The following is a 23,193-nucleotide window of genomic DNA, read 5'->3' on the forward strand; positions in this document are numbered from 1 at the left end:
CGTTCTATGTTTGAGCCATGTTGCCTCCAAGAATGATATGCAGGCAGCACTCAGGGCTTGAGGAGCCCCAGATCTACTATCTGGGGAAGGAACGGAGTCAGGGCAGGGGCAGGGAGGAGCCAACTCACATGGCCGTGGGCAGGTCACTGCGGGCATCCAGCAGGAGGTCAGGGACACAGTGCTCGTCCTCATTGCAGCCATTCCAGAACGGCACCTGCGCCAGGGAAAGTCAGGGCGCGGTGGCTGGTTGGTTGTCTTTGCTGCCAACCGGCCCTCACCCCCACAGCACGCCGGCTCCTCTCTCCACCACACTAGACACGGGCTTTGTCCTCTCTGCCCTCCTCACAGACGCCACCCTGCTGATGCTCCCGCTTTTGCACAGGTAATACCTTCTTTAAAACATGGCTCCAAACTCAGCTGCTCCTGGGTCTCCTTCAGTTCTCAGCTAAGCTCAGAATACCCACACGTACACAGCAGGTTTTAAAGGATCGTCTGTGTTGGGGGCAAGGTCTTAGGTACTGGCAGTACAGGATGAGGAAGACACAGCTTCCGCTCTCAGCTCATGGGAAAGTGCTGGATAAATAATTACAGTGTGAAATGTGCAAAAAAAAAAAAATTAGAAATCTGTGTGTGGAAAAGAGAGGCAGAGGGGAGAAAACAATCATTTTGGCCTGTACATGGTCAGAGAAGTCTTCAGGGAAGAGACAGTAGGTCAGAGTTCTGAAGGATGACCATGTTAGCTGGGTGACCAGGGAGACGGAGAAGTCGGGGGGAAGGACGAGCCTGTGCAAAGGTCCTGAGGCATGAAGCAGCATGGTGAGTTTGGGAAATGCTGGGTGGTTTAGCATTGCTGCATTTTGGGATGGAGAGGATGGAGAGATGAGTGGGGTCAGTTCTTCTAGGGCCTTGGGGTTGTTCTTTGCAGGTGACAGGAATCACTGATTGCGGTAGGCAGGGGAGTATCCCGTCAGACCTGCATACTAAAGGCTCGCTGTGGCCGCTATGGGTGGATGGACTGGAGGGATCAAGGCTAGAATCAGGGAGGCCACTGATGAGGCTGCTTCAGTGTTCAGGCAAGAGATGATGACGGTGTTGGGGGGGCGGTACAGGTGTGGAGAGGAGACAACAAGTTAGGACTGCCAGAGGTGGGGTCCATGGGACCTGGAGTTCATCAGCGCTAAGGGGCCAAAGGGCCCAGGACGTGGATGAGTCCCTTTTTAGTGCCTGGAAGGAGGGCTGCACCATTCATTTATAAACGGAGGGGTGAAGTTGAGTTTGGTTCTGTGGTCCTGTAGTCCTTCCAGGTCCAAGTGCTCAGCGAGCAGGTAAGTGTGCAGGTTGGGAGCCGAGGAGTACAACTGTCCCTCCCAAGGATACAGCGGAAACCCAGGGGAGGGGAAACCAAGCCCACACAGATCTGAAATTCATGGACCTTTCTCAAAGGTGAGCCCCTGAGCCTCACCCACATCTACCTGCAGCCTCCAGCTGCCCCATTGCACGGTGGATTTGCAGCTAGAAATAGAGAGGGCAGCAGAGCCGTACAAAGGAGGGCGGAGGGAGGCCATCCAGTGGTGGGACGTAGTGGAAAACACTGATCACCCGGGGGGGGGGGGGGGCTCACTTAACTCTAGTACCCACGTTCACCTCGGCGACTTCAATTCTCCGATAAGATGCCTCCACGCCCACCCAGCCTCCTGCCTCCAAAGAGTGCAAACTGTCCTATCACCTTCAGAACATTTCCATCCAATTGATTAAAAGGAATAATTAATGTGATAAGCAGCTGCTACACTCAATTATGTGGAACAGCTCATCCCCCAGGAAGCGAGATACTGCAGGGCTGTACCAGAGCTGGGCGCTGAGCGGATGCTAACTAAAAATTTGCAGAAGAGCACTGGGCAGAATGTCTCTCATTTGCTAGAAATGGGGAGAGGTTAGAAATCCAGATTAACAAGATTTTTTTTTTTTTTGAAATTTAGCTGCTATCTGAAGCCTTGATAATAGGACCCAGATTATTCCTCCTTTTCAATTTTTTTTCTCTTTACACATTCTCTTCAGCCTGCCTCTCTCACTGCCGTCCCTTGGTCATACTGTCAGCTCTCCTGGAGTGGAAGGCCACTCTTCCCATCCCCGAATATCTGAATCTGGTCTATTCCTTAGGGTCTGGCTGAAAGCCGCCCTCTCCGGGAAGTCTTCCTGGCTTGTCCTCTGATTGCTCAGCAACACCTCTGAGCTCACTCCTGTCTTCGCCCTGGCCTCCAGTCCTAACTGGCAGCCTGCACTGGGATTATCAATGTGGGGCAGAGTGAGCCTTTCGCATCAATCTGCATCATGGGCTTCGACTCACTCATGGATCGCCTGGCAGATTCTCGTTCATTCGCCCTAGTGTCTCTGTAATTACTGCGGCGGGGAACAGTAGTGACTCACGCACCCGTCACTGACGACGTCTCCATCTCGGCCAGTCCATTCCCCCCCTTCTCGAACTGCATGAGACAGCCTCTCTTATACATGAGGGATGCGGAATCAGGAGAAAAGAGGGAAGGTGTGAGGGTCGGGGGCTGGGCAGTGGGGTCTAGGAGGGCAGGGAAGGCGGGGGTGAATGGGAGCAGAGAGGGGATTTCGGAAGCCTTGCTGAACCTCAAGGTTCAGGAATTAGATATTGATTTCATGAATTTCGCCTGCTCTCCCAGCACAGTTCAGGCAGAAATAAACTGTGAACTGCAGGTGGGAGGAGTGTGTGAGTGTTCTATACCAGAAAGTTCCGATGCTGCTAGAGCCAGGGATCAGGAACTTGTGGTTGAGGAGGACAGACCCCAGCTGCAGGGCAGGCTCTGGGTGGCTGACTCCCATGCTCTGGGTCCCAGTGCCCTCACCTGCTCCTGAGGGAAGCAGGTGATTGAGCCCTAAGATCCCTTCTGGTTCTGCGATTCTCCAGGACCGTCCAGGGCTCCCCCTATGCTGGCGATACGGGGGATCCTCAAACAGGAAAGGCCCTGTCCTTTCCTTCAGCGTGTTCCCAAGTTGACAGCAGTAGGGGAAGGAGTCCTTTGTACCTGGGCCCTCTGGATCTGGGCTTCAGGAAGGAGGTGGGGTGGGGAACGGAGCGCCCAGGTTGTGTGCCCTGCATGCGGGGATGTACCGAGACTCGGAGGGTGGTGGGCCAGCCGTCGTCCAGCACGGGGCCGTGGTCGGGATCCTCCAGGGAGTACTCTACCCAAAAGGTCACTGGCTTCACGTAGTCAGCGGTGTCCTGCGCGGGAGGAGATGAGGACAGGGTGAGGGGGCACGGAGCACCTGTTTCTGGGCCAGGACCATGAAAGAAAACTGCTACGTCCCGCAGGCAGGAGGGCAGCCTCCCTGCCAGTCTCAGGATGAGGCCAGGATGGAGAAGCACGCTGGCTGGCTGGAGGTTCAGCAAGCCCCCGCTCAGCCTTCAAGGCTGGGCACCCATCCCCCTGCGCCTCGGCCTCTGGGGGCCCAGGCAGCCCCCACCATCCCATGTGCACAGCCCACTTCTTCTCGCGTGGCATTTGATCTATCTCTGTGTGCCGGCCTCTCCCTTCTTCAGGAGCTTGGGGCCCAGCCGCAGCACTGTGACAGGGTTCACGGGCGCGCCGAGTCAATGAATGAACAAATGTGTGAGCAAAACGGGGGCTGTTCGTCTGGGTCCAGGTGCGGAGGGTAAAGAAGGGGACGCTTAGAAATGCCTACAAAGCCTCCCCGCTGGAACCCGAATCCTGACGTGACTGGCTTCTTTGTATCAAGGCAGTGGCTCTCCAACTTGAACTTGTGTCAGAATCCTGAGGGGGGCCCAGCAACACACTGAGGGCTGAGCCCACCCTCAGAACTCTTGATTTGGTGGGGTCTGGTGTGGGGCTTGAAAACATGCATTTCTGGGGCACCTGGGTGGCTCAGTTGGTTGGGTCTCTGCCTTCGGTTCAGGTCATGATCCTGGGGTCCTGGGATGAAGCCCCATGTGGGACTCCCTGCTCAGTGGGGAGTCTGCTTCTCCCTCTTCCTCTGCCCTGCCCCCCATGCTTGTGCCCTCTCTCTTTCTCTCTCAAATGAATAAAATCTTAAAAAAAAAAAAAAAGAAAGAAAGAAACCACGCATTTCTAACAAGTTCCCATGTGATGGGGCTGCTGCTGCTGGTCCGGGGGACCACACTTTGAGAACCGGTACACGAACACATCAGAGGGGACCCCATATTAACTGACAGGAGGACTTCCCACATCTGTTCATTTTTCTGACTTTTGGCCTTTGAACTACAGGGGGCAGGAGGGGGCTCTGAGTGCCCCCTGCTTGTGTCTCCAAGGCCAGAGCTGTGGCCTAGGTATCTGGAGTTTCTGGATGGGGCAAACTTCTCAACTCTTCCTTATCCATGAAACCAGGCACCAGACCCCTGCTGCTTCTCCACCTCTGCCAGGTGGGCCACAGTCAGTTCCTTCTCCTGGCTCGCCCCCACCAAGGGCCTGTCTTACCTCCACTTTAGCCAAAGCCTGCTTCCATCCCCTCCAACCACGGCCCCTTTGGCTGACCCCTGTTTCCTCTGTGAGACCTCACCGAGCCCACCTCCCACCTCAGATCTCACCCCCTGCTAAAGGAACAGTGGGCATCTGAGTGCTGGGGAAGAAGGGAGTTCGGAGAGGGTACCACAGGATACCGTGTCTCAGTAGCCTTTTCTCTGGGGCGTGAGTATGGCGCGGCCAAGGTCCAGGACTCTGCACCCTGGCCGGCCTCCTGAGGTCTCCTGGGGGCTCGGAACCAGCCTGGCGCCCGCTGAGCTCTCTGGCTCTCCCGTGGCAATTCCTCTTCCAGCTCTGTGGCCCTTCCTGTGGGAGCTTGCTCCTGGCTGGTGGGGCTGCTGGGTGTCAAGCTCACCAGGACATGGAAGTTGATCCGCTCACAGTGTTCCTGGCCGGAGGAGAGCAGGACGGCTCTGTTGGTGTACCGGTCCCCGCCCTCATCGAGGTGGGCCCGTGGCGCGTATCGCCTCTCATCCATGGTAGCATTGTACCTGATGCCTGCAGGAGGGAGAGGGCAAAAGCAGGAAGGTGGAGCCACGGGTCCATCCGAGACTCTTGGCCCATCTTCTAAGAGAGCCTCCTGAAAGCCAGCCTCCTCCAGGAAGCCCTCTAGGCTGGTCAGGGAAAACTGCTCTTCTCCCCTCAAGAGGCCTAGTATGGGTGGGAAACTCCCATGCAGAGTGCGAATGATGCAGTGAGAAAGGGGAAAAAGAAGGAACCAAAGAGAAGAGAGGCAGAAGCAGGAGGAGTGAAGAGGCACCTGACCGTGAAGGGAGAGAGAAAGAGGAAGAAATACAGGAGAAAGGAACATGGGGGGAGAGGAGATAGGATGAGGGGCCAGGGCATTGCCCTTGTTTGAGCCCCTGCTGGAGTGCTAGACCTCCCCAGCTCTCCTTTCCTTCACTTTCCCAGGCTCTCCTGTGAGGCCTGGCTCAGAGCCTCCACAAGCCGCAGTTCCCTCCCTCTGGTTCCTTGAACCCAAGACTCCATTCTGGGATTTAAGGCCTGTAGCCTCCTTGCCTTCAATGGGGCCGACCTTTTGCTACAACCAGGAAAGGCTTCATCCCTTCGCCTGGACCCCCGCCAGCCCTCTAGGTGTGCCAGGTCATGGCACCTTTCTCCTTTTTCAGGTAGAAGGCGAAAGAAGACCGCAGCTGCCCAGACTGGCCTTTTTCTCTCCCCCACCCCTCAGGTGGGCCCTGCTCCTTGTCTAAAAAAATTTGGAAATTGCAGTTTCCTGCCCCAGGGCCCAGTCTGGTCCCGGAACCTGCAGCCATCACTTCGTGGGGCTGCGTGGGCCCAAGGCTGCCTCCTGGGGTGGAAGGGACGATCTTCAGAAGGACACGTCCCACCGCAGCCACGAGCCCACTCTGAGCCATTACCGCGGTGACTGGGGGCTGCGTCTGTCTGACCCTCCCTTCTCCTGCTCCCTCTCCTGGACCGACACTTCCTCCGATTCCAGGCTGCCCAGTAGGCTCCACAGCTCCCAGTTTCCTGTTCCGATGGAAACTTTGCACCCCAACTATTTCCTTCTTCCCCAGGCCTCTCCCTTGTTGGTCACAGTGGCTCACGGCCACCCTCACTCCGGCATGCTGTTCCCTTTTGGCTCCTTGGAATTAGATCAGCAAGCGCAGTCATCAAGGTGCGACCCTGCCCATTTCAGCAGAAGCCCAGGTTTTGAAGCAGAGCAATGCCAAAATCCGCGGGGAGACTGGGGCTCAGGGCTGGGCGGGGTGGGGGCTGGTTTACCGACTGTGTCTGTTTCGAAATGGGGTGCCAGGAAGACAGGCGTGAAGCAGAGGAAGGCAGCCAGGCAGGTGGCGTCCCTGCCGCTGCGTTTGCAGTCCCTGTGGAAGATGTTGATCTTGGACGGCTCGAAGTGGAGACTGGCATTGATCTGAACCACTGGGCGGGACCTGGAGTGGAAGAACGAGTAGCTGGGGGGTGGGGCGCTCCACTGCCCCAGGGACCCAGAGACGGGGGAGGGGACGAAAGGGGGTCCCGCAGATGGAAATGGAATCTGCAGACCTTTGGGGGAGGGCAGAGAGGGGCCCCAGATATTACAGTATTGGGCAAAAAAGTGCCAGGTGGGTGGAGGGCAGCCCCAAAGGCCAGCCCTTCATTACGTCCTCGCAGCTGTACTCGCTGCAGACCACACCGACTTCCATGTGTCTCCCCATTCCATCCCTGGACATTCATTAGAACAATGGGGAGAGATTTTTAAAATCCCGATGCCCAGTTTGCCCTCCAGGTCAAATCAAATCAGAATTGGCATCCACCTGTCTGAAGGCCGTGCTTCTCAAATTTTAATGTTTGCACATCTCTGGGGCTGTGGGGCAGGGGGCCGGTGGAAGCAGATCTTTAAAATGCAGACCCTGACCCCATAGGTGGGCACAGATGCTGCATTTCCAGTAAGCCCTCAGTGAGATGCTGGCTCTTGGTCCGGGACCACCCTTGGAAGAGCAAGTTGTTGAAGCTCCCTCGGGATTGCAATGTGCAGCCAAAGTCGAGGACCACGCCCTGTCCTAGAGATTCCCCACCTATCTACCCGACACCACCCCATGCAAATTTATTCTTCTATGGGTGTAATAAAACAGAATCAGAGAAGGAAGTGTACTGCCTCTCCAAACCATGCTTTTATATAAAAAGAAGCAGGTGTGGTGTGATTTAGAATGTGTCCGAATTTTCGCATCGATATCTGTGCTGATGTTTTGCTCCCTTCGTGAGGGGCTGGTGCCTCCTCCCTGCTCTGTGTGGGGTCTCGGATTTGAGTCTTGGCTCCAGTGGTTCCTCAGGGCCCTTGGGCAGGTCCCAAGATCTCTCTGAGGGGGATGTGGGAATCGAAGGAGGTCAGTGAGGGGGGCGCCCTTTGACAGTGTAGAGAGCCGTGTCAACATGATAGCTTCTATAGGTGGTTCTCAAACTTGGCTGCCTAGAAATTCTGGGTTAAGTGGTCAGGGTAAAGCCTGGGCTATGAGCCTTTGCAAAGCTCCCCAGTGTGGGACAACATGGGTGGACCTAGAGGGTACGATGCTAAGTGAAATGAGTCAGACAGAGAAAGACAAATACCATATGATTTCACTTATTTGTGAAAAAAATCTAAAATCTAAAAAAACCTAAAAAAATCTAAAAACCGAAATAAATGAATAAACAAACAAAAAGCAGAATCAGACCATAAACACAGAGAACAAGCCGAAGGTTCCCAGAGGAGAAGGGGTGGGAGGATGGGCAAAAAGGGTGGCGGGGTGTGTGTGTGTGGAGGGGGGAGGTACCGGCTTCCAGCTATGGAATGTGGAAATCTGGGAAAGGAAGGCACCGCATAAAGGACAGAGTCAGTGATACTGTAACAGCATATGGTGACAGATGGAAGCTACAGTTAACATATAAACCTGTTGAATCACCATGCTCTATGAAACTAACAGAACATGAACATCACCTACACTCAAATGAAAAGAAAGGGGAAGAAAAGGAGAAAAATTCCGCACCCGATTGCAATGGGGCAGTTTGAGATCCATGGGGTTTGAGCACAGAACCCCTCCGGAGGGTTCTGGCCCACAATTTCATCACACACTAAGGTAGCACTTAGGTTGAGACCTCAAAAGCTAGAGCTTGAACGGGTCCTTTGGGCCAAAGTGATTCTTTTGGGGGTGTGGGGGTGTGTCTCTTCTTTCCTGTAAAGGACACAGTTTCTGTGTCACCCTACTGACCGGCTAGGCCATGTCTACCTCGTACCCTGGATCCTGGGCAGCTGTCTTGCTTCCTGGCTGTTGGAACCGACATCGGGAATACCTTTCCCACCCACGCTGCTCTTGCCGCTGTCACCTCCACGAGCCCCTACATATGCAGCAGACCTTCAGAGCGAGGCCGTGGCCCCAGTGTGTGGCAGCCCAGCGCTGCCTTTAGAGGCCTGGGGACACCGCAGGGGATAGAGGGACTCCCTAGACACACTGCTCTCCCTCTTCCCCTACAATGGTCTGTTGCAAGAAGCCAGGGTGTGTCCTGCCTTGCGAGAGATCCGGGGAACAAGCAGCGGTGAGAAGGTGAGGCCCCGGCTGGCTCAGGGATGCCCTCCACTCACACTCCTCCTCTTTTCTCCTCCAGCACCCCTGCCCCCATCTCTGCCTCAGGGCCCAGGCTCCTCCCAGGGTGTTACATATGAGCTCCAGTCTTGGGCTCTGTTTTCTAGGGAACCCAGGCTAAGGCATCTCCCAACTGCGCTGTGATGTTTTTGACGGCTGTGAGCATGTCCACTCCTTTGCTCTCCCTGTGAGGTCGTGGGACACTTTGGTTTCATGCCTTTTTCATGCCTTTTTAAAGTCGTATGGAAAATACGACTGTACTTATATAAACTTACCTGTGGGTGGGAAAAGATTGGTAGGGGGAAAAAAAGCCCCAATGCTAATAGCGGTAATGTTACGCTGATGAAACCCTGAATGATTTTTTCATCATTTTATCATGTTTCCTTAAGTTATTGGATTTATAATGAAAAATAGCCCATCAATATACATGAAAAGTTAAACAGTTTTTGGCTTAAAAAGTAGCCAACACAACCCATAGTAAAATACAGCAACTTTTAGAAAGCTTTTTTTTTTTTTTTAAGAGCTATAGACTTTTAATTGTAAAGAAAACCCCTGCATGCAGATACATGGAAAAGATCTGATGGGATGGTACAGAGATGAGGCCCTGAAAAAGGAAACGAGGAGCCCCGAGGGGTTTAGGGGAAAGAGACCCCTGTATGGCAGGAACATTCTGCCACACTCGGGGAGAAGGAGGATCCGTCCAGCCGAGAAGAATATCCTCAGCCTGACCCTTTAAGGAGCTTGAAAAGCTGAAGCGGAAGAAATGCCCTAACAGCCAGAACTTTTAGGCCAAATTCTAAGAGGGACTTTTGGACACCAGATTGCTCTAAAATCTTAGAATGCTGTTGGGAAGAGGGATTTGGACTCCAAAGCCACGTACGAGTGATTCCACAGAAAAGAAGTGTGTCATTATGAGAGGACAAGAAAAGGGTGAATTGGGTTGACAACGATTAAAGAAAGGGACAAAGGTCCTAAAGCCTATCTCTAAAACCCAGTGTCCATCATGACCCTCAGAAGAGCCCGAGAGCCAAGAGAAGCAGGAGAACCAACCACAAAATGACAGCGTTGCCCAGGGAGCCCACCGCCAGGTCGACGAGCCCATCCTCGTTGAGGTCCAGCTGCCCGTGGATGCTGCAGCCAAAATACTGGAGGCCCAGAGCCAGGTCTGAGGCAGCGATTCTCTGCAGGACATAGGAGGAGAAAGCTGGAGACTGGCATTGTTAGCACAGGGTGGGGCAGGGCGACCCTCAGGGAAGCTACGATTGGGAACATTGGAGAGAGCCCGTTTGGAACCATTGGAACCATTGGGAAGCTTCCCCAGCCCAAGCTATCTCCTCTCCTGGTTTGCGATGGCACTGACCCTCCAGTCATCCTTTCAGATTAAGAAATTGTGTCTTAAAAAAAAAAAAAAAAGAAAAAGAAAGAAATTGTGTCTTAAAAGGGATCGCCATTAAGGGTAAGCCTGTGTTCCTTGGCAGAACCCCCTCGCATCTCTGACCGTGGGGTATTGGACCCCCTTACAAGAAAATATGTATGCAAAAATGATGACCCCAAGAGCGTGGGACCTGAGATGGGTCCCTCTTGAGGGAAGTAGGGTTTCTAACATGCGGCATTTCCAGAAAAGAGCAAGCCCACATGGGAATTCTCCACTCACATCAATCGCATGCGTGCGTGTGCATGGTGGGTGGGGGGCTGTAGGGAGGTTCCGGTCCCCAGGGGTTTCATTGTTGCCGGGGAGACAAAGTCAAGCAGGGAGAGGGTGCCCACAGGGGTGATGGTAATGCCACCCATCCCAAAGACAAAAGCACCCATTTCAAAATCCCGACGAGGCAAGTAGAGCTAGGACAGACTGGAATCCTTTCCTGCCAGAGGACACAGAAGAGATCCCTGCACGGGATGCCCCAGCCGCAGCGGCCAGGACCCCTGGTCTTACCTGCTTCGGGGTCTTCAGGAGGCTGGCTTGGAAGCCGTGGAAGATGTAGATGGCTCCTCTGTGGTTGTCCTCCAGAGGGGCTCCCACCACCACATCGTTGTAGGAATCCTGATTGAGGTCCCGAACTGAGGCGATGGAGGACCCGAATCGGGCATTCTGGTAGTTGCAGGAATCCTTCAGCGTCCCGTTATAAACAAACCGGTTCTGCAATACGAGGGTGGGACAAGGCTCAGCCTGTCTCCACCCCATTTTCCCCCTGGAATTCCCCTCTCTGGGTTCTTTAAGCACGGCGACAGAGGAGGGTCCTGCTGTCCCCAGCCTGGTCCAGCGGCGGGCGGGTGCTGGCCTCTCTGGGGTAGCCCTGTTTCCCTCACGGACTCCCAAGTGAAAGCAGGGGTGAGGCACCCCTCCCCCGCCCCAGTACCTGTCTCAGGTTGTAGACGTACACTCGGCCTTGCTCTCGGCCCTCACTGAAGTACATGGGGGCGCCCACCAGCAGGACATCGGTCACCCCATCGCTGTCGATGTCCACCGAGGTGATCTCACTCCCGTAGTAAGAGCCTATCTGGAGCACAGGGATGGGAAAGGGCAGTGGGCTGGAATGTGTGGGGAGCCGGGGACACCTTTCCCCTCAGAATCAGGGTGAGCAAAGAGGAGGGTCTTCCCCTTCTCACCCCCGCTCCCCTTCTCTCCTGTGGAATGGACTCACCTGTTTTCACCTGGTCCCACCTTGCCCTCTTTTCTCCTTCTGTCATCCACCCTTCCCCCCTTCTTTCCTTCCATTGGTTAATTGTCTCGATTACCATTTGTTCTGTTTGTGAGCAACACGGTCTTATGACAAAAATGAGCAAAATCAGAAAACAGTATGAAGAAGAAGATAAAAGTCACCCATTGTCCCAACATCCTACTGGAACTCCCGTGAACGTCTGAGTGCATTTTCGTCTAGTCTGTTTTGTCCAGGATGTGTGGGGCTTGTTTGTGTGTGTGTACACGGTTTTACTTGTACAGTTGAGGATTGTAATATATGTAGCTTATATATATAGCTTATATATATATATAGCTTTTGTATATAGCATATATATATAGATTTTATATTTATATATATTATATATATTTTATATATATATATATTTATATTTATATATGTAGCTTATATAAGATTTTTTAAATCAAGCAATGAATCATGAACAGTGTCTCCCTGATGTGTTATATTTTTTCCTACAATCTGATCATCGGTGGTTCTGTGATATTCCAAACCACACACGGGCCATGTGTGCATAATCAATCCTCTTGTGGGACATTTGGCTTGTTTCAATGTTTAATGTTACGAAGAACTCTGGGACTAGCACCTCGGATGGGGAACTGTGGTTTCTTTTTAGCATTTGAGCACTCACTATGCTCCTCTCCCACCTCGGGTGCCATGCCCCCCACTTCACTGAGGGTGCCACCCAATTGTTCAGTCTGAAACCTGAGGGTCCTCCCTGGTCCCACCGCCACCTCTCCCACCAGCAGCCCTGCCTGGTGTGCACCAGACTTGTCCTGAGTCTGCTTACTTCCCTCCTCTGAGGCTTCTTCCCGAGGTGAGGCATCTCCCAGAGGACCCCCTGCCTCACCCTCCAGTCCACCCCCATGGGCAGCCAGAGTGGCCTCTAGCAGCTGACTGCACCACTCCCTTGCTCTCGAAGAGGGTGCGGGGGGATGTCCAAATTCTTCAGCCTGACCCTGTTGGAGCTGCCTCCATCCCCCACTAGCCTCTGTGTTCCCCTGCCACCCGCCCCAGGCTCCCACACTCTCTCTGGACATTCCCAGTGATTCCCCAAAGCTCCAGGCCCTGGCTGGGCTCCAGGCTTCCCTCTGTACATACTTTTCTCTTGTCTGCCCTCCTCTCCCCTTCTTCCTGCCTGATAATGTCTATCATCCTCAGGTCGCTTCCTGTTAGACTCCCGCCCTGCCCCCCCCTGCCTGAGATGGGTACCCCTCCTAGATGCTCCCCCCAGCCCCATACCAGCACCTGCTCCCCCCATGGAGAGTGGGCACTGTGCCTGCTGTGTCCCTTCCAGGACTGGGTATGATCATAATATAATAAATATAACAAATGTTTTTTGGACCAGTGGGCCACTGGGGAAGGATAAAGGAGCCCCTTCCACGGACAAGCCCCATGTGACACACTTTACAGCCTCAGTTGGCTTGTGTGAGCCCCTTGCTACCTTAGGAGAGATCACTGTCCTCATTTCACAGGGAACGAACTGAAGCTCAGTGAATCTGAGTCACTTGGCCAAGGTCAGAGGCTGGCTACAGCCGAACTGGGTTGAAACTCCGGTCTGATACCCAAGCCTGTGACACTGCCTCCCCCAGCCGCCTCCTGGCTTGGGGTGCTTTCAGGAGAAATCTATCTGCAAGTATTAAAAGCTTTTAACTGAGGAATGAGACAGAAACACAGAAAAGAGGAAAACGGAAATCTCAGCCCAGGGGTGCGTTCGGAAAGAGCTATCCCTACCTAAGGTAATTAAGAGGCAGACAGAGAGCAAATAGGGGAGGAGGGAAGGAGTCTTTTGTCTAAATATGTGGCCTCAGCTATGTGGGTCACAGAGATTTGGAATCTACTTAATTTAGCTGCCTTCAGCATTGTGGTTTCTCGTTCGGATGTTGGAGGAGGAACCGGGCAGTAAAAATGTCATAAATTCATCAGCAAATTCCCTCCAGCTCTCAAGGTCTAGCTTTGGATTCCCAGAAGAGCCTGCCCCAGGCAGAGTGTGAGTAAGGCGGCATGGAGGCCCAGGGACAGAGCAGGGTGCTGGTCTGCCAGTGCCCTTGAGACGGGAACGATGGCCTCCCGCAGCTGGAGGGATTTAGGTTAGACCCCGTGAGGAGCTTGTCCTCACAAGGGCAGTAAAAGGTGCAGGAGACAGGTCTGTTTCTGGCCCCGCAGAGCCAAGGGTGAGCTGAGAATTATGGTAAGGGCCTGGCTAGGGCCCAGCTCAGGCCCAGGGGACCACAGATGCTGAGTGCTGCCAGGCGGGGGGTGTGTGTGTGTGTGCGCGCACGCGCGTGCGCGTGTGCACCCATGCACTAGTTTTGAGGTTATCAAGGGTCAGGAGGTAGATTAAGGCAGAGAGCTTCCAGAGAGTCCTGGGTTCTAAATCTGACCCAGCCTTGAATCCACTGTGTAACCCTGGAAAAGCTCTGTGGCTTCTCAGGACCACTGTCTTCCTCGGCTTTTGGAACGACTTGGATCAGAATCCTGTTTTCTGGTCTTTCCCCCACTAGTGACTCTTATCATAGCTTTGCAACTGGTAGTCATGACCCATAAGACTCAGAGCAACACCGCGTGGTTTCCATGGCAGCCTGGGCGCAGCCGTGGCGTTGGCGGCTGTAGCATTCTGCACTGTTCCCATTCCAGGGACAGGAAAGAAGCTGGCGGTGTCCTGGTGACCCCAGGGGGCCTCGCTGTGGGTGGGTATGCTGCTGCCCTCCACAGCTTGCAGCGTGAAGGTGTCTGGAGGGACATGCCTGTTCCTCAGGACGCTTGGGGCCCCGGCAGCCCGAGCTGAGAAGCCAGAGCCGGGAGGCTGCCTCTGACCCTGAACTCTGGATGCGAACCCAGAGAAGCTGGCAGGTGGGGGCAGAGGTTTGGCACCAGAGACCTGAGGTCCATGAAACAGAGGCAAGCAAATTCTCCCAGGATCTCTTTGCTGCAGCAAGAACCAGGGCCTGGCTTTCTGGGGAAGAGACAGTCCAGCTCCAAAGCTGGTAGGAAGGAGGTGTATGCCCCTCCCACCCCCACAACTGGGAAGAACCTCCAAGGACAAACTGCTGAGCCTCAGAGTCCTCGCAGCTCAGCCTTTCCCCTGTTCCCTCCCACCACGCCCCTGCCCTCAGACTCCCCCTTCCTTACCTGCTCACCCCGCAGCGCCTGGTGGATGGTGAGACTTCTGTTGTTGTGCATAGTGAAAAGGATGGCTTTGCCCGTGTGGTTGAACCGGGGTGCTCCAGCCACGTACACCCACCCCTGCCTGGAGGACACGACCGATGTGACTGTGTACCCTGCCGCGGGAGGAAACAGGCTGGTCTCTGCCCTGGGTCCTCGGGGGGTGCCTGAGGACGGGCCTTCTTGGGGAACACGCCCAGGCAGCTGAGCAGATGTGAAACCACAGGGTGGTGATTCCTAGGTACCACTGGGAGGGGGCGGCTGGAAAAGGCGGGGCTCAGGATGGCGATTTGGAGGGTAGGCGGAACTCAGGCCCCCCACTCCGGGCTGGAGGGCACCAAGGAAGCCGGGGTGGCAGTGGGGGAGGGGGGGGCTACTAAAAGGCACTGCTGACCCAGAACGTGCATGTCTCCTCCTTCCGCAGAGTCCTGAGTCCCAAGGGCAAGGGAGAGCAGGGAGGAGGGAGATGGTGGGTCTGAGCTGGGCTTTATTACATATTGGGCTGGCTTTGATTTTTGATCCCCAACAGGTGTCCCTCTCAGGTACCAGCCAGTGTCATCCTCATTCCTGTAACCTCGGCTAAGTGGTTCTTGGGAAATTAGAGCCTTGGCTGCCGGGTATAAGGAGCTGCTCCACGGGGCATCGATGTGGGGCCCCAGGGATGCCTGCAGCCCCAGAACTTTGCAGACCAGAGGAAGGAGCCCCGAGGCTCCTCTCAGTCCCACAGGTACGCTAGGCAAGTGAGAAAGAAATGGAAACCAGGGGATCTTCTGGAAAGGCCACCACTCTGTGTTGTCGGGTTGGCTTTGCCTGATTGCTGTGACTCTGGCTGCACACGCAGGGCCCAGGAGGCATGCGGAGCCTAGAGACCCACTCTCTGCCGGATGACCTCAGATACTGGACCCCAGTTTTTAGATGCATTTGTTGGTGGTTCCCGGGCTGTCTCCTTCTGCTGTGTGCGTGTGCATGTGTGAGAGGGGGTCACCACTACAGTTCCACAGGTTGTTTACACAGTGGCTGCAGGATGTGTAGACTAGTTGATTCAGTGGCTGGGAGCACAGATGCAGTGGGGTGAGCTACCCTGGTTCCAGACACAACATTTTTGACTCTTAAAGGTGTATTCTGGGCGATGGGGCTTGAGAGGTCAGGGAAGCAGGATATCGCCTAGGCTGATCTGGCTGTGTATTAACATAAAGGTGGGGTCAGCTTGAGGGAGAGCGGCTGAGCTCGCTCATTTGCTTGCTTGCTTTAGTTTTCTTTTTTTGGCGGGGGAGGGGTGAGAGAGAATCTTCACGCTCAGCATGGAGCCTGACTCGGGGCTTGATCTCCCAACTCTGAGACCAGGACCTGAGCTGAAATCAAGAACCGGACACTTAACCAACAGGGCCACCCAGGCACCGCACCAAGCCTTCTTTTGAGCCCCCAGTGGCACTAATGAAAATGTTCTTAATTAGCCCCCTGGCTCTGGGCTTCCTCAGAAGGAGGGACAGTGGTTGGGGGAGGGACATGGGGGTATAATGTCCTGGGAGCAGGCGCCTCTCAAAGCAGCAAGCAGCATGGGGAACTTCCTGCTTCCCACAGTCTGCTGGCTGTGGCTTCAGTTTCAGTGGGGTTCTTTGGCCAGCAGACAGGGCCATCCTGAAAGCTGGACCGACCTCCCAGAAGGCCTTGACAAGATGACGGGGGAAGACCCACGGCCAGAAGTCCATACAGCTTCCTTGTGTGGAGAAGGAGAGCCTGGCCTCCCCATCTCCCTCCTCCAAAAGCCCTCTCCCTTGGGGCACATAGGAAGGAATCTTCCAGAGAGTCCAGACACTCATGGATGAGCCCCAGAGGGAGGAGGAAGAGAGAAGGCCCTCTGTCAGGATTCCCGCCCAAGGCTGTGACGGTGGGTAAGGCAAGATGGTGGGGCCTTACGAGGGCTTTTCAGCCTGGCTCTACCCTACCAGGGTCTCCTGGGAGAAGGAAGACAGCTTTTGGGGACCTGGAGAGAGAGGGAATTTTCGTCCTGCTGCCTCCTCACTCAGATACCTTCACTGTCTCCCTGCTGCTAGCACGAGAGCTCCAGCTCTTCAGCCTGGCATCTGAGGCCTCCAGCCACCGCCTGCCCTAGCCTGCCTTCCCCTTCTGCCGCACCTCTCCACCCCAGCCTCACCACTCTATACCCTGGGGAGTCCTGAACCTGCCCGGCACTTTCCGCATCTCCCTCCTTCTCTTGGACCTTATTGGTTTTTTCAGTCTCTTCCCGCCTCAGAGCCCTGGTATAGGCCCCAGCACACGCAGCAGGGACCCGAGTGTCATGATGGCTGGACTACGACCACCGGCGGTGTCTGTCCCACTCACTCGGGCCCAGGGTGCTGGTGCTATCTCCCTGATAGTGAAGGCTTCACCGCCCCTGAGCCACTATCGCTTACTTGGTGTCCCCACTTTCAGCCCCCTGCTGAGCACAAGGGAGGAGCACGAGCCCTCATGACTGGTCTGTGTTAAGCGGCCCCTAGCCTTCATTCTTCTGACAATTCTTCTACTGTTGGGGCCTTTGCCAAGACAGGGCTCCAATCTCTCTCTCCTTTTCTGTGCTTGCATCTGAACTCTGGCCCCACTTGCATTATAATTTGTATCTGTGCACCTGTCTCTGCCACGCTGGCTGAGAAGCGGCTGGAAGGCAGAGGCGGGGTCCGGCTTACCAGGGGGTCTGGAGGGCGCTCTACACAGTTCAGATTTAATCTCTGTGGGCCAGGCAGTGTTGGGGGACTTTTAGGGACCTACACCTCTGTATTTTCCCAGGCAAGTCCTGATTCCAGGCTTCTGTCCTGTGGTCAGCTCAGAGTCCCAGAGTTGGAGATGGAAAATGGGGTGACCATTGCGTGGACAGTGTCACAGGCAAGGTGGGTGGCTGAGGAGCTGAGTGACAAAGGCGAGGAGGACATGGAACATTAGGGAGAGGACAGACATGTGGACAGATATGCCAACTCTGGCTGGCCCAGGCTCATGGAGGAGTGGGGTCCGAGGAGGCATTAATGATGGGTGACTTCAAAGATGGCCAACTTGGTTCAGAAACAATGGGACCCCTGGCCCTTCATCCCCTGCTCCCCTTTGCTCTGGTTCTGCCCTTTCAGAAAGGAATCTGCCCTGGCAGCCTCAGCGTCAAGGGCCAGGCCCATGGTTCTTCCAGAACTGGAGGTGACTATGTTCAGTGGGTTAGGGCCTCAGAGCTGGGACCTATCACCATTGGGCCAACAATTTGTAGTTCTCTCTAATGTCCACTTCTGGAGTGCTTAATGGGTCAAACCCCAGTCAAGGCAGCGAGCTTTAAAGATGCAGAAACCTCTGACCTAGCGTCTAGAAGCATCAGCTGAATTTCAGGTACAGGTGCACTGCTTGTCACTTATTCTACCTGTTTCTCGAGAATCTACTGTGGGCCAGGCACGGTGCTGGGCACGGTGGATGCCAGGCTGAAGAGGCCATGGCCCCTGACCTGTGCCTGGATAGTCACAGAGAGGCCTTTCGTCTCGTGTGGGGCCAGTTCCGTTGGGTCCCTCCTCGCCCACTTGGGCTCTTACCTAGGTATGCGCCATGGTTCTTGAGTTCCTCGGGGAACTCCTTCAGGTAGGACTCTCGGAGAGGAATGACCTTCCCGCCACTGGTCTCCTTCAGTACGGCTCCGTTCCAGTCATAGGCGCCAACGGCTCCCAGCAGAATCCCATCCTGACATTGGGGAGGGGACACACATCAGCTCGTGACCCCCGGGGGCCCTTCGCTGGGAAGCCGCGAAAGGTTTCTACGCAATGAAGCATCTGCCAGCCACCTCAGGCCCCTCCTCCTGTGTTCATTATTTAACAACTTCCATCAGGATTCTTGACTTTTGAATGAGCCAAGAACCTTCCACCTCATCCTTTGCACAAAATGGGTCAAACAAAGGAATGTTCTAGAAATAAACTCCGCCTCTAGGACCCAGCCTCTGTTCTTCTTTGGGCTTCAAACCCCCTGAAGGAACTCTCCTGTCATTCTCCCTCCTTCTGATGCTCCTTGAAGCCCTTGCACTTGGCCTCCTTCCATATTCCTTTGTGGTGTCTGAGTTGCTTTCCTATGTGTAAATCATTTCTTCAGTAAAAATTCACCGAGTGTCTGCTTTATCCCAGGTACTTGCTTGGTGCTGGGATATTGTCTCTGCCCTTGCAAAGCTCCAAGTACTAAAGAAATGTGCAAATAAGCATAATAGTTACAAAGTGTGATAAATGCTATAGGTAAATGGCACAGGGAGGTTTAGGTTAGATTGAAATGGGGGTCAGGAAAAGCGTTGTGAATGCGTGATGCTCGCCTGGACACTTGGACAGGGAGGGACACATGTGCAAAGGCCCTGAGGCTGGAGAAAGTCTTGAGGCTTTGGTTTTAAGGAACTGGAAGCTGTTTGGTGGGGTGGAGCATGGAGTGAGGGGCCAGAGTGACTCTGATGAGGCTGGGTGGATAAGCCAGGGCCACATCCGTGACAGCCCGTGTTCTGAGGAAGGACACTTGTCTTTAGCTGCAGTGTTTGGATGGGAAGACGGGGGCTCTGGCTCGTTGAGAGGCAGGCTCCCAGTTCCTGACTCTGGGGTCATCCCAGAGGACTGGGTCCCCTCCCTCTCTGGGCTGCCTCTGCAACCCCGCCATCACCACCCCACCTCTTTAAACAACCCACAGACCTAGTGGGCCCAGGAAGGCAAACAGCAAGCACTTAGAAGAGGAAGAGCAGTGACTAGGGACAATGAAGGCCCAAGGAGGTGGTGGAAGCAGGGAGGGCCACCTTCCCGGATGACCTTGGCCATTCTGGGCCAGGCAGGTGGTACCCCAACTTTGGACTATGAGAGCACTACCTGGCGAAGTCACTTCTCCCCACCCCCACATTGAACCTCCCTGATCCGGGCTGGTTGGCAGGATTTCAGGTTCCCCCACTCTTTCTCCCCAAACCTCCAAAGTGATGATGCCAATGGAAAAACGTGATTCTGGCCTTGGGACAGTCAGGATCGTGGCAGGGTCACTGGGCGCTGGTCTCACCGGTGGCAGTGGAGGGGGCACGACCGTGAACCTGAAGCTGACCTTCCATTTCTCATTTCCCAGGGGGCACTTTAAAGACTGAAGTTGATCTTAGATAAGGTTTAAAGGGTCGGAATACTCTGGAAGTGGAACTGACTGTTCAGACAGAATGTTTTTACGACTGTAAGTGAGCCAGTCTCTGGAGAGTCTGATATGCTTGGTTGTGTTTAATGTCACACTTTCTAATTAGCTTTTTCCTCCTACTCTGTGTGAGCCTCAGCTTGGGAGTGCCTGACACCTGCCAGGCCAGGATCGGGGCTGGGGCCTCAAAGACTTGCTGCCCATGGTTACTGCCAGTGTTCCTTGAACTTGGGCCAAGCTCCCTTCTTTGCAGAGTGCTTTCTCATCCAGCCACCCATTGTGCGAGGCCGACAGGACAGATACTTGATTTGTCAACAGGACTTGACAAATGGCATCTGAGCTTCAGAGAGGGAAAGCGACTTGCCCGAGGCTGCACAGCAAGTTGGGGCAGGGCTAGGATTTGGAGCAGGGAGGTGGGTTGGGCAGGGGAGAAAATACCCATGGGAAGCTTCTGGACTCTGCTTCTGGTTTTCTATCGGAGCACCCTCTAAGAGGACCATGATGCATGGGCCTCCCCTCTCTCCTCCCCCTCTCTTCTGGCTGAGTCCAAGTTTGCTACTGCAGGACCAGGCTTCTTCCTTCATGGAGAGGCCTTGGAAGATGAGTTTTTGGCTTTGCAGATGACAGGGGGCCTCCACAATGGACTGAGGAGGACTGGCTCAGGTGACATGCCTGGGACTCTGCTGGGGAGGACTGATACCGACTAGTGGGGCTCAGGGATTCCACTGGCCTTCTGGATTTGGCGGTACTGGGCCAGCTGAGGCCTCACGGGCTCTTGCTTTATGCCGTTTTATCCTGGCAGGGGCTGCGGCTTGTGCTCCCAGGTGGTGGCCCTTTTCTGAGAGGGGTCTATTGCCAGGTAGAGCCTTGCAGAGTACAGTGGACGGGAGGGCAAGTGAAGGCCACTGGACCAAACCTCGCTATGGCACTCTCTTTCCTCAGCTAGGGGAGCCTAGACAATTTGAATTTGGAAAAAATCTGGAAGGGCAGGGCCCCCCAAAGGGCCAAAGCCTGGACAGAGGAGCTGGGCAGGGAGACCCAGCTGGATCACAAACAGCAGGGCATTCCAAGGAAGAGCCTCATCCCATGCCCCAGGACCGGCACTGGTGCCCCAATATATGGCTTCCTTTCCCCTGGGGCTACCTGAGCTCCCACATGATAGGGCCAAGGTGCGCCCGGGTGGCCTTGCCCCTGGACCCTTGGCATAAGCTGCCTTTTTTGGTGCTCTGTGCAGAAATGAGGATGCAGGCATGGTCAAGGCCAAGTCCGTGCCCTCCCTATAGACAACTTTTACCTGCATTCACCTGAGCATAGCACCTGCCATTGGACTCTGCTAGCTCAGCTCTTTAGCTGCTTTCTGCCCCAGCCTCTGCAGCAGTCTTGCCTTCCCAGCTGAGTTGAAGGCTCCCTGGGCATGTGACCATATCTCTTCAAACCATGTTCCAGCCAGTCTGCATCCCCAGCCCTGGAAACAGCATAGTCTAGGGCAGTGGTTCCTGAATGGGGACAGTTCGGCCCCCAGGCAATATTTGGCAATACCTGGAAACAGTTTTGGTTGTCAGAGCAGGGGGTTAGAGGTGGTGTTGGGCTCGGTATGGCATCTGGGGGTAGTGGCTGCTGCCTACCATGCACAGGACAGTCCCACAGCCAAGAATGATGGGACCCAGACTGTCCACCGGGCTGAGGCTGAGCACCCCTGGCCTGGTGGCTAGATTATAGAGTTTGGAGCCAGACATTCCCGAGTTCCTGTTCCAGCTCCAGAGCTTCTAGCTGTGTGACCTTGGGGGAGCCTCTCTCTCTCTCTCCCTCACTCGCTCTTTCTCTCTCTCTGTTGCTCTGTCTCCACTGCAGCTGTAAGTCGTTTTGTTGTGAGGATTAACATTTTTAATTCCTAGCATGGTGCTGGGCAGCCAATAAGGTCTCGGTATGTAGTAGCTCCTCTCACTCTTTAATTCACCCATAAAACACCAGGGAGTCAGGAGTAAAGAGGCAGACCTCATGGTCAGGTTGGCACCACTGGTAGCCCAAGGGGAGGGCCCCGTTGGAGGCCAGGGCAGCCTCGTTGGGGGGGGAGTCCCCGCAGGAAGGGGTGGGCAACTGAGGAGATGGGTGGAGTTAGGATAGGATTTTAAGAAACCCTTACTTGATTTATTAGCAAGCCTCGAATTGTGCACTTCCAGTTCCAAGCCTCAAGATTCACTTCCAGCAAATATTTTTCAGACATCTGCTCAAAGACTGAGGTTCAGAGAGGTGAAATGATTTGTCTGAGGCCACACAGCCAGCAGTGCTTTCTTCTTGCCCGGTAGTAATGGAATGAGGATACCAGATGCCAGCCATTCTTCTCGGCTTTGGCTAGGTAGGGCGGTGCCGGCAGGTGGGGGTGGCTGCTGGTGGCCCTGTGCACTGGCGCACGGGCCACCTAGAGGACCCTGAGGGCTGTCCTCCTCCCCAGACAACTCCATGGCTCCCTAGTGCCTGTGTGCGATCATCAGAGTGACTGAAGAAGGGCCGAGAGCCCCTCCTAAGGCAAATACGTTGTTAAGAGGATGGATTATACTTTACTAACTGCTTGGATTCTGTCCTAAGATGGTGTGTTTTTAACAAGCCCGAAGAGGAGCCTGAGGAAGGGACGAGTGCCAGGAGGTTTAGATGGGGTTGGACAAGAGACAGCCGGAAACAGGACTTCAATCCTTCTGTGGAGTGAAGCCCTTCACCGGGCCGGAAACCGGGAGCCAGGGTGGCAAGGAGGGGTTGTGGGGAGTAAGAACCTGACAGCTCTGTCTTGATCAGAGTTCCCGGGAACGAAGCCCAGGAATGGGGTGCTGGGCACCAGTGCGCAGCCTGAGGGCCCGGGGCTTAGGAGGACCTCCCAGTGAACTGGACATGATTCCTGCCACCAGAAGTCACCTGTGACCAATCTGGAACAGCAAGCTGACAGACCTTGGTTCCCACGTCCTGGCCACACAGGATGGAATGCAAGAACACCCCGATTGCCTGCCCTAGTTACGGGGGCATAGAGGAGTTTACAACCTCCAGGTGTCAACCCCTCGCATCATTATTATGGATTAGTGTCTTTCATTTTTGATTGAATCAAGTGTGCCAAACTAGTTCAGACGTAAAACCTTTAGGAAAGATGACAGCCTGAGGGCTTCAGCAGCTCAGAGCCTCCCATAACGGCCAAGAGCCTTTGTGCTCTCGCCCACAACCCCAGGGGCTGCTGTGGGAAGGGCACAGGCTGACAGGGCAGCTGGTTGGGGAGGTGGGAGGCTCTCCGCCCTTGGCCTGCTCCAGAATAATTGAGGGCTGTCCTGCTGGGCCATCACGTGTAGGTGAAAGGAAAATAGTCTCTTCCCATCTCAGGTCAGTCACCAAAGTATTTGTGCAGACAGGACCCATCCTAATAAAACTGCTTCCTTCTCTAAACTTTCCTACCTACAGACTGCGGGGTAGGAGGTCCGAGTGAAATTCCTCAGCCGAGGGCTTACCTGAGGGCTCAGGTGAGAGGAGCACCCACCCACCCCTCCGACCTTCCCCCCCACCCCCCACCCCCACTCCATCCACCACCAATGGGCAATG

At 54.6% G+C, this 23,193-nt stretch overlaps 1 protein-coding gene across 1 annotated transcript in view; it reads right to left on the minus strand.

Moving 5' to 3' along the window:
- Positions 1–23,193, minus strand: part of ITGA11 (integrin subunit alpha 11) — a 110,632-nt gene that overhangs the window by 15,267 nt on the left and 72,172 nt on the right. Inside the window, exons 11-19 of the mRNA XM_080809228.1 lie at positions 18,024–18,168; positions 14,431–14,579; positions 10,960–11,100; positions 10,536–10,739; positions 9,653–9,783; positions 6,273–6,439; positions 4,879–5,021; positions 3,137–3,247; positions 129–214 (exon numbers count right to left, since the gene is read on the minus strand). Coding sequence (XP_080665354.1) covers positions 129–214; positions 3,137–3,247; positions 4,879–5,021; positions 6,273–6,439; positions 9,653–9,783; positions 10,536–10,739; positions 10,960–11,100; positions 14,431–14,579; positions 18,024–18,168 — 1,277 coding nt within the window. The remainder of the gene's footprint in view (positions 1–128; positions 215–3,136; positions 3,248–4,878; positions 5,022–6,272; positions 6,440–9,652; positions 9,784–10,535; positions 10,740–10,959; positions 11,101–14,430; positions 14,580–18,023; positions 18,169–23,193) is intronic.

The sequence above is a fragment of the Martes martes genome (assembly GCF_963455335.1).
Source record: "Martes martes genome assembly, chromosome: 7".
Lineage (NCBI taxonomy): Eukaryota > Metazoa > Chordata > Mammalia > Carnivora > Mustelidae > Martes > Martes martes.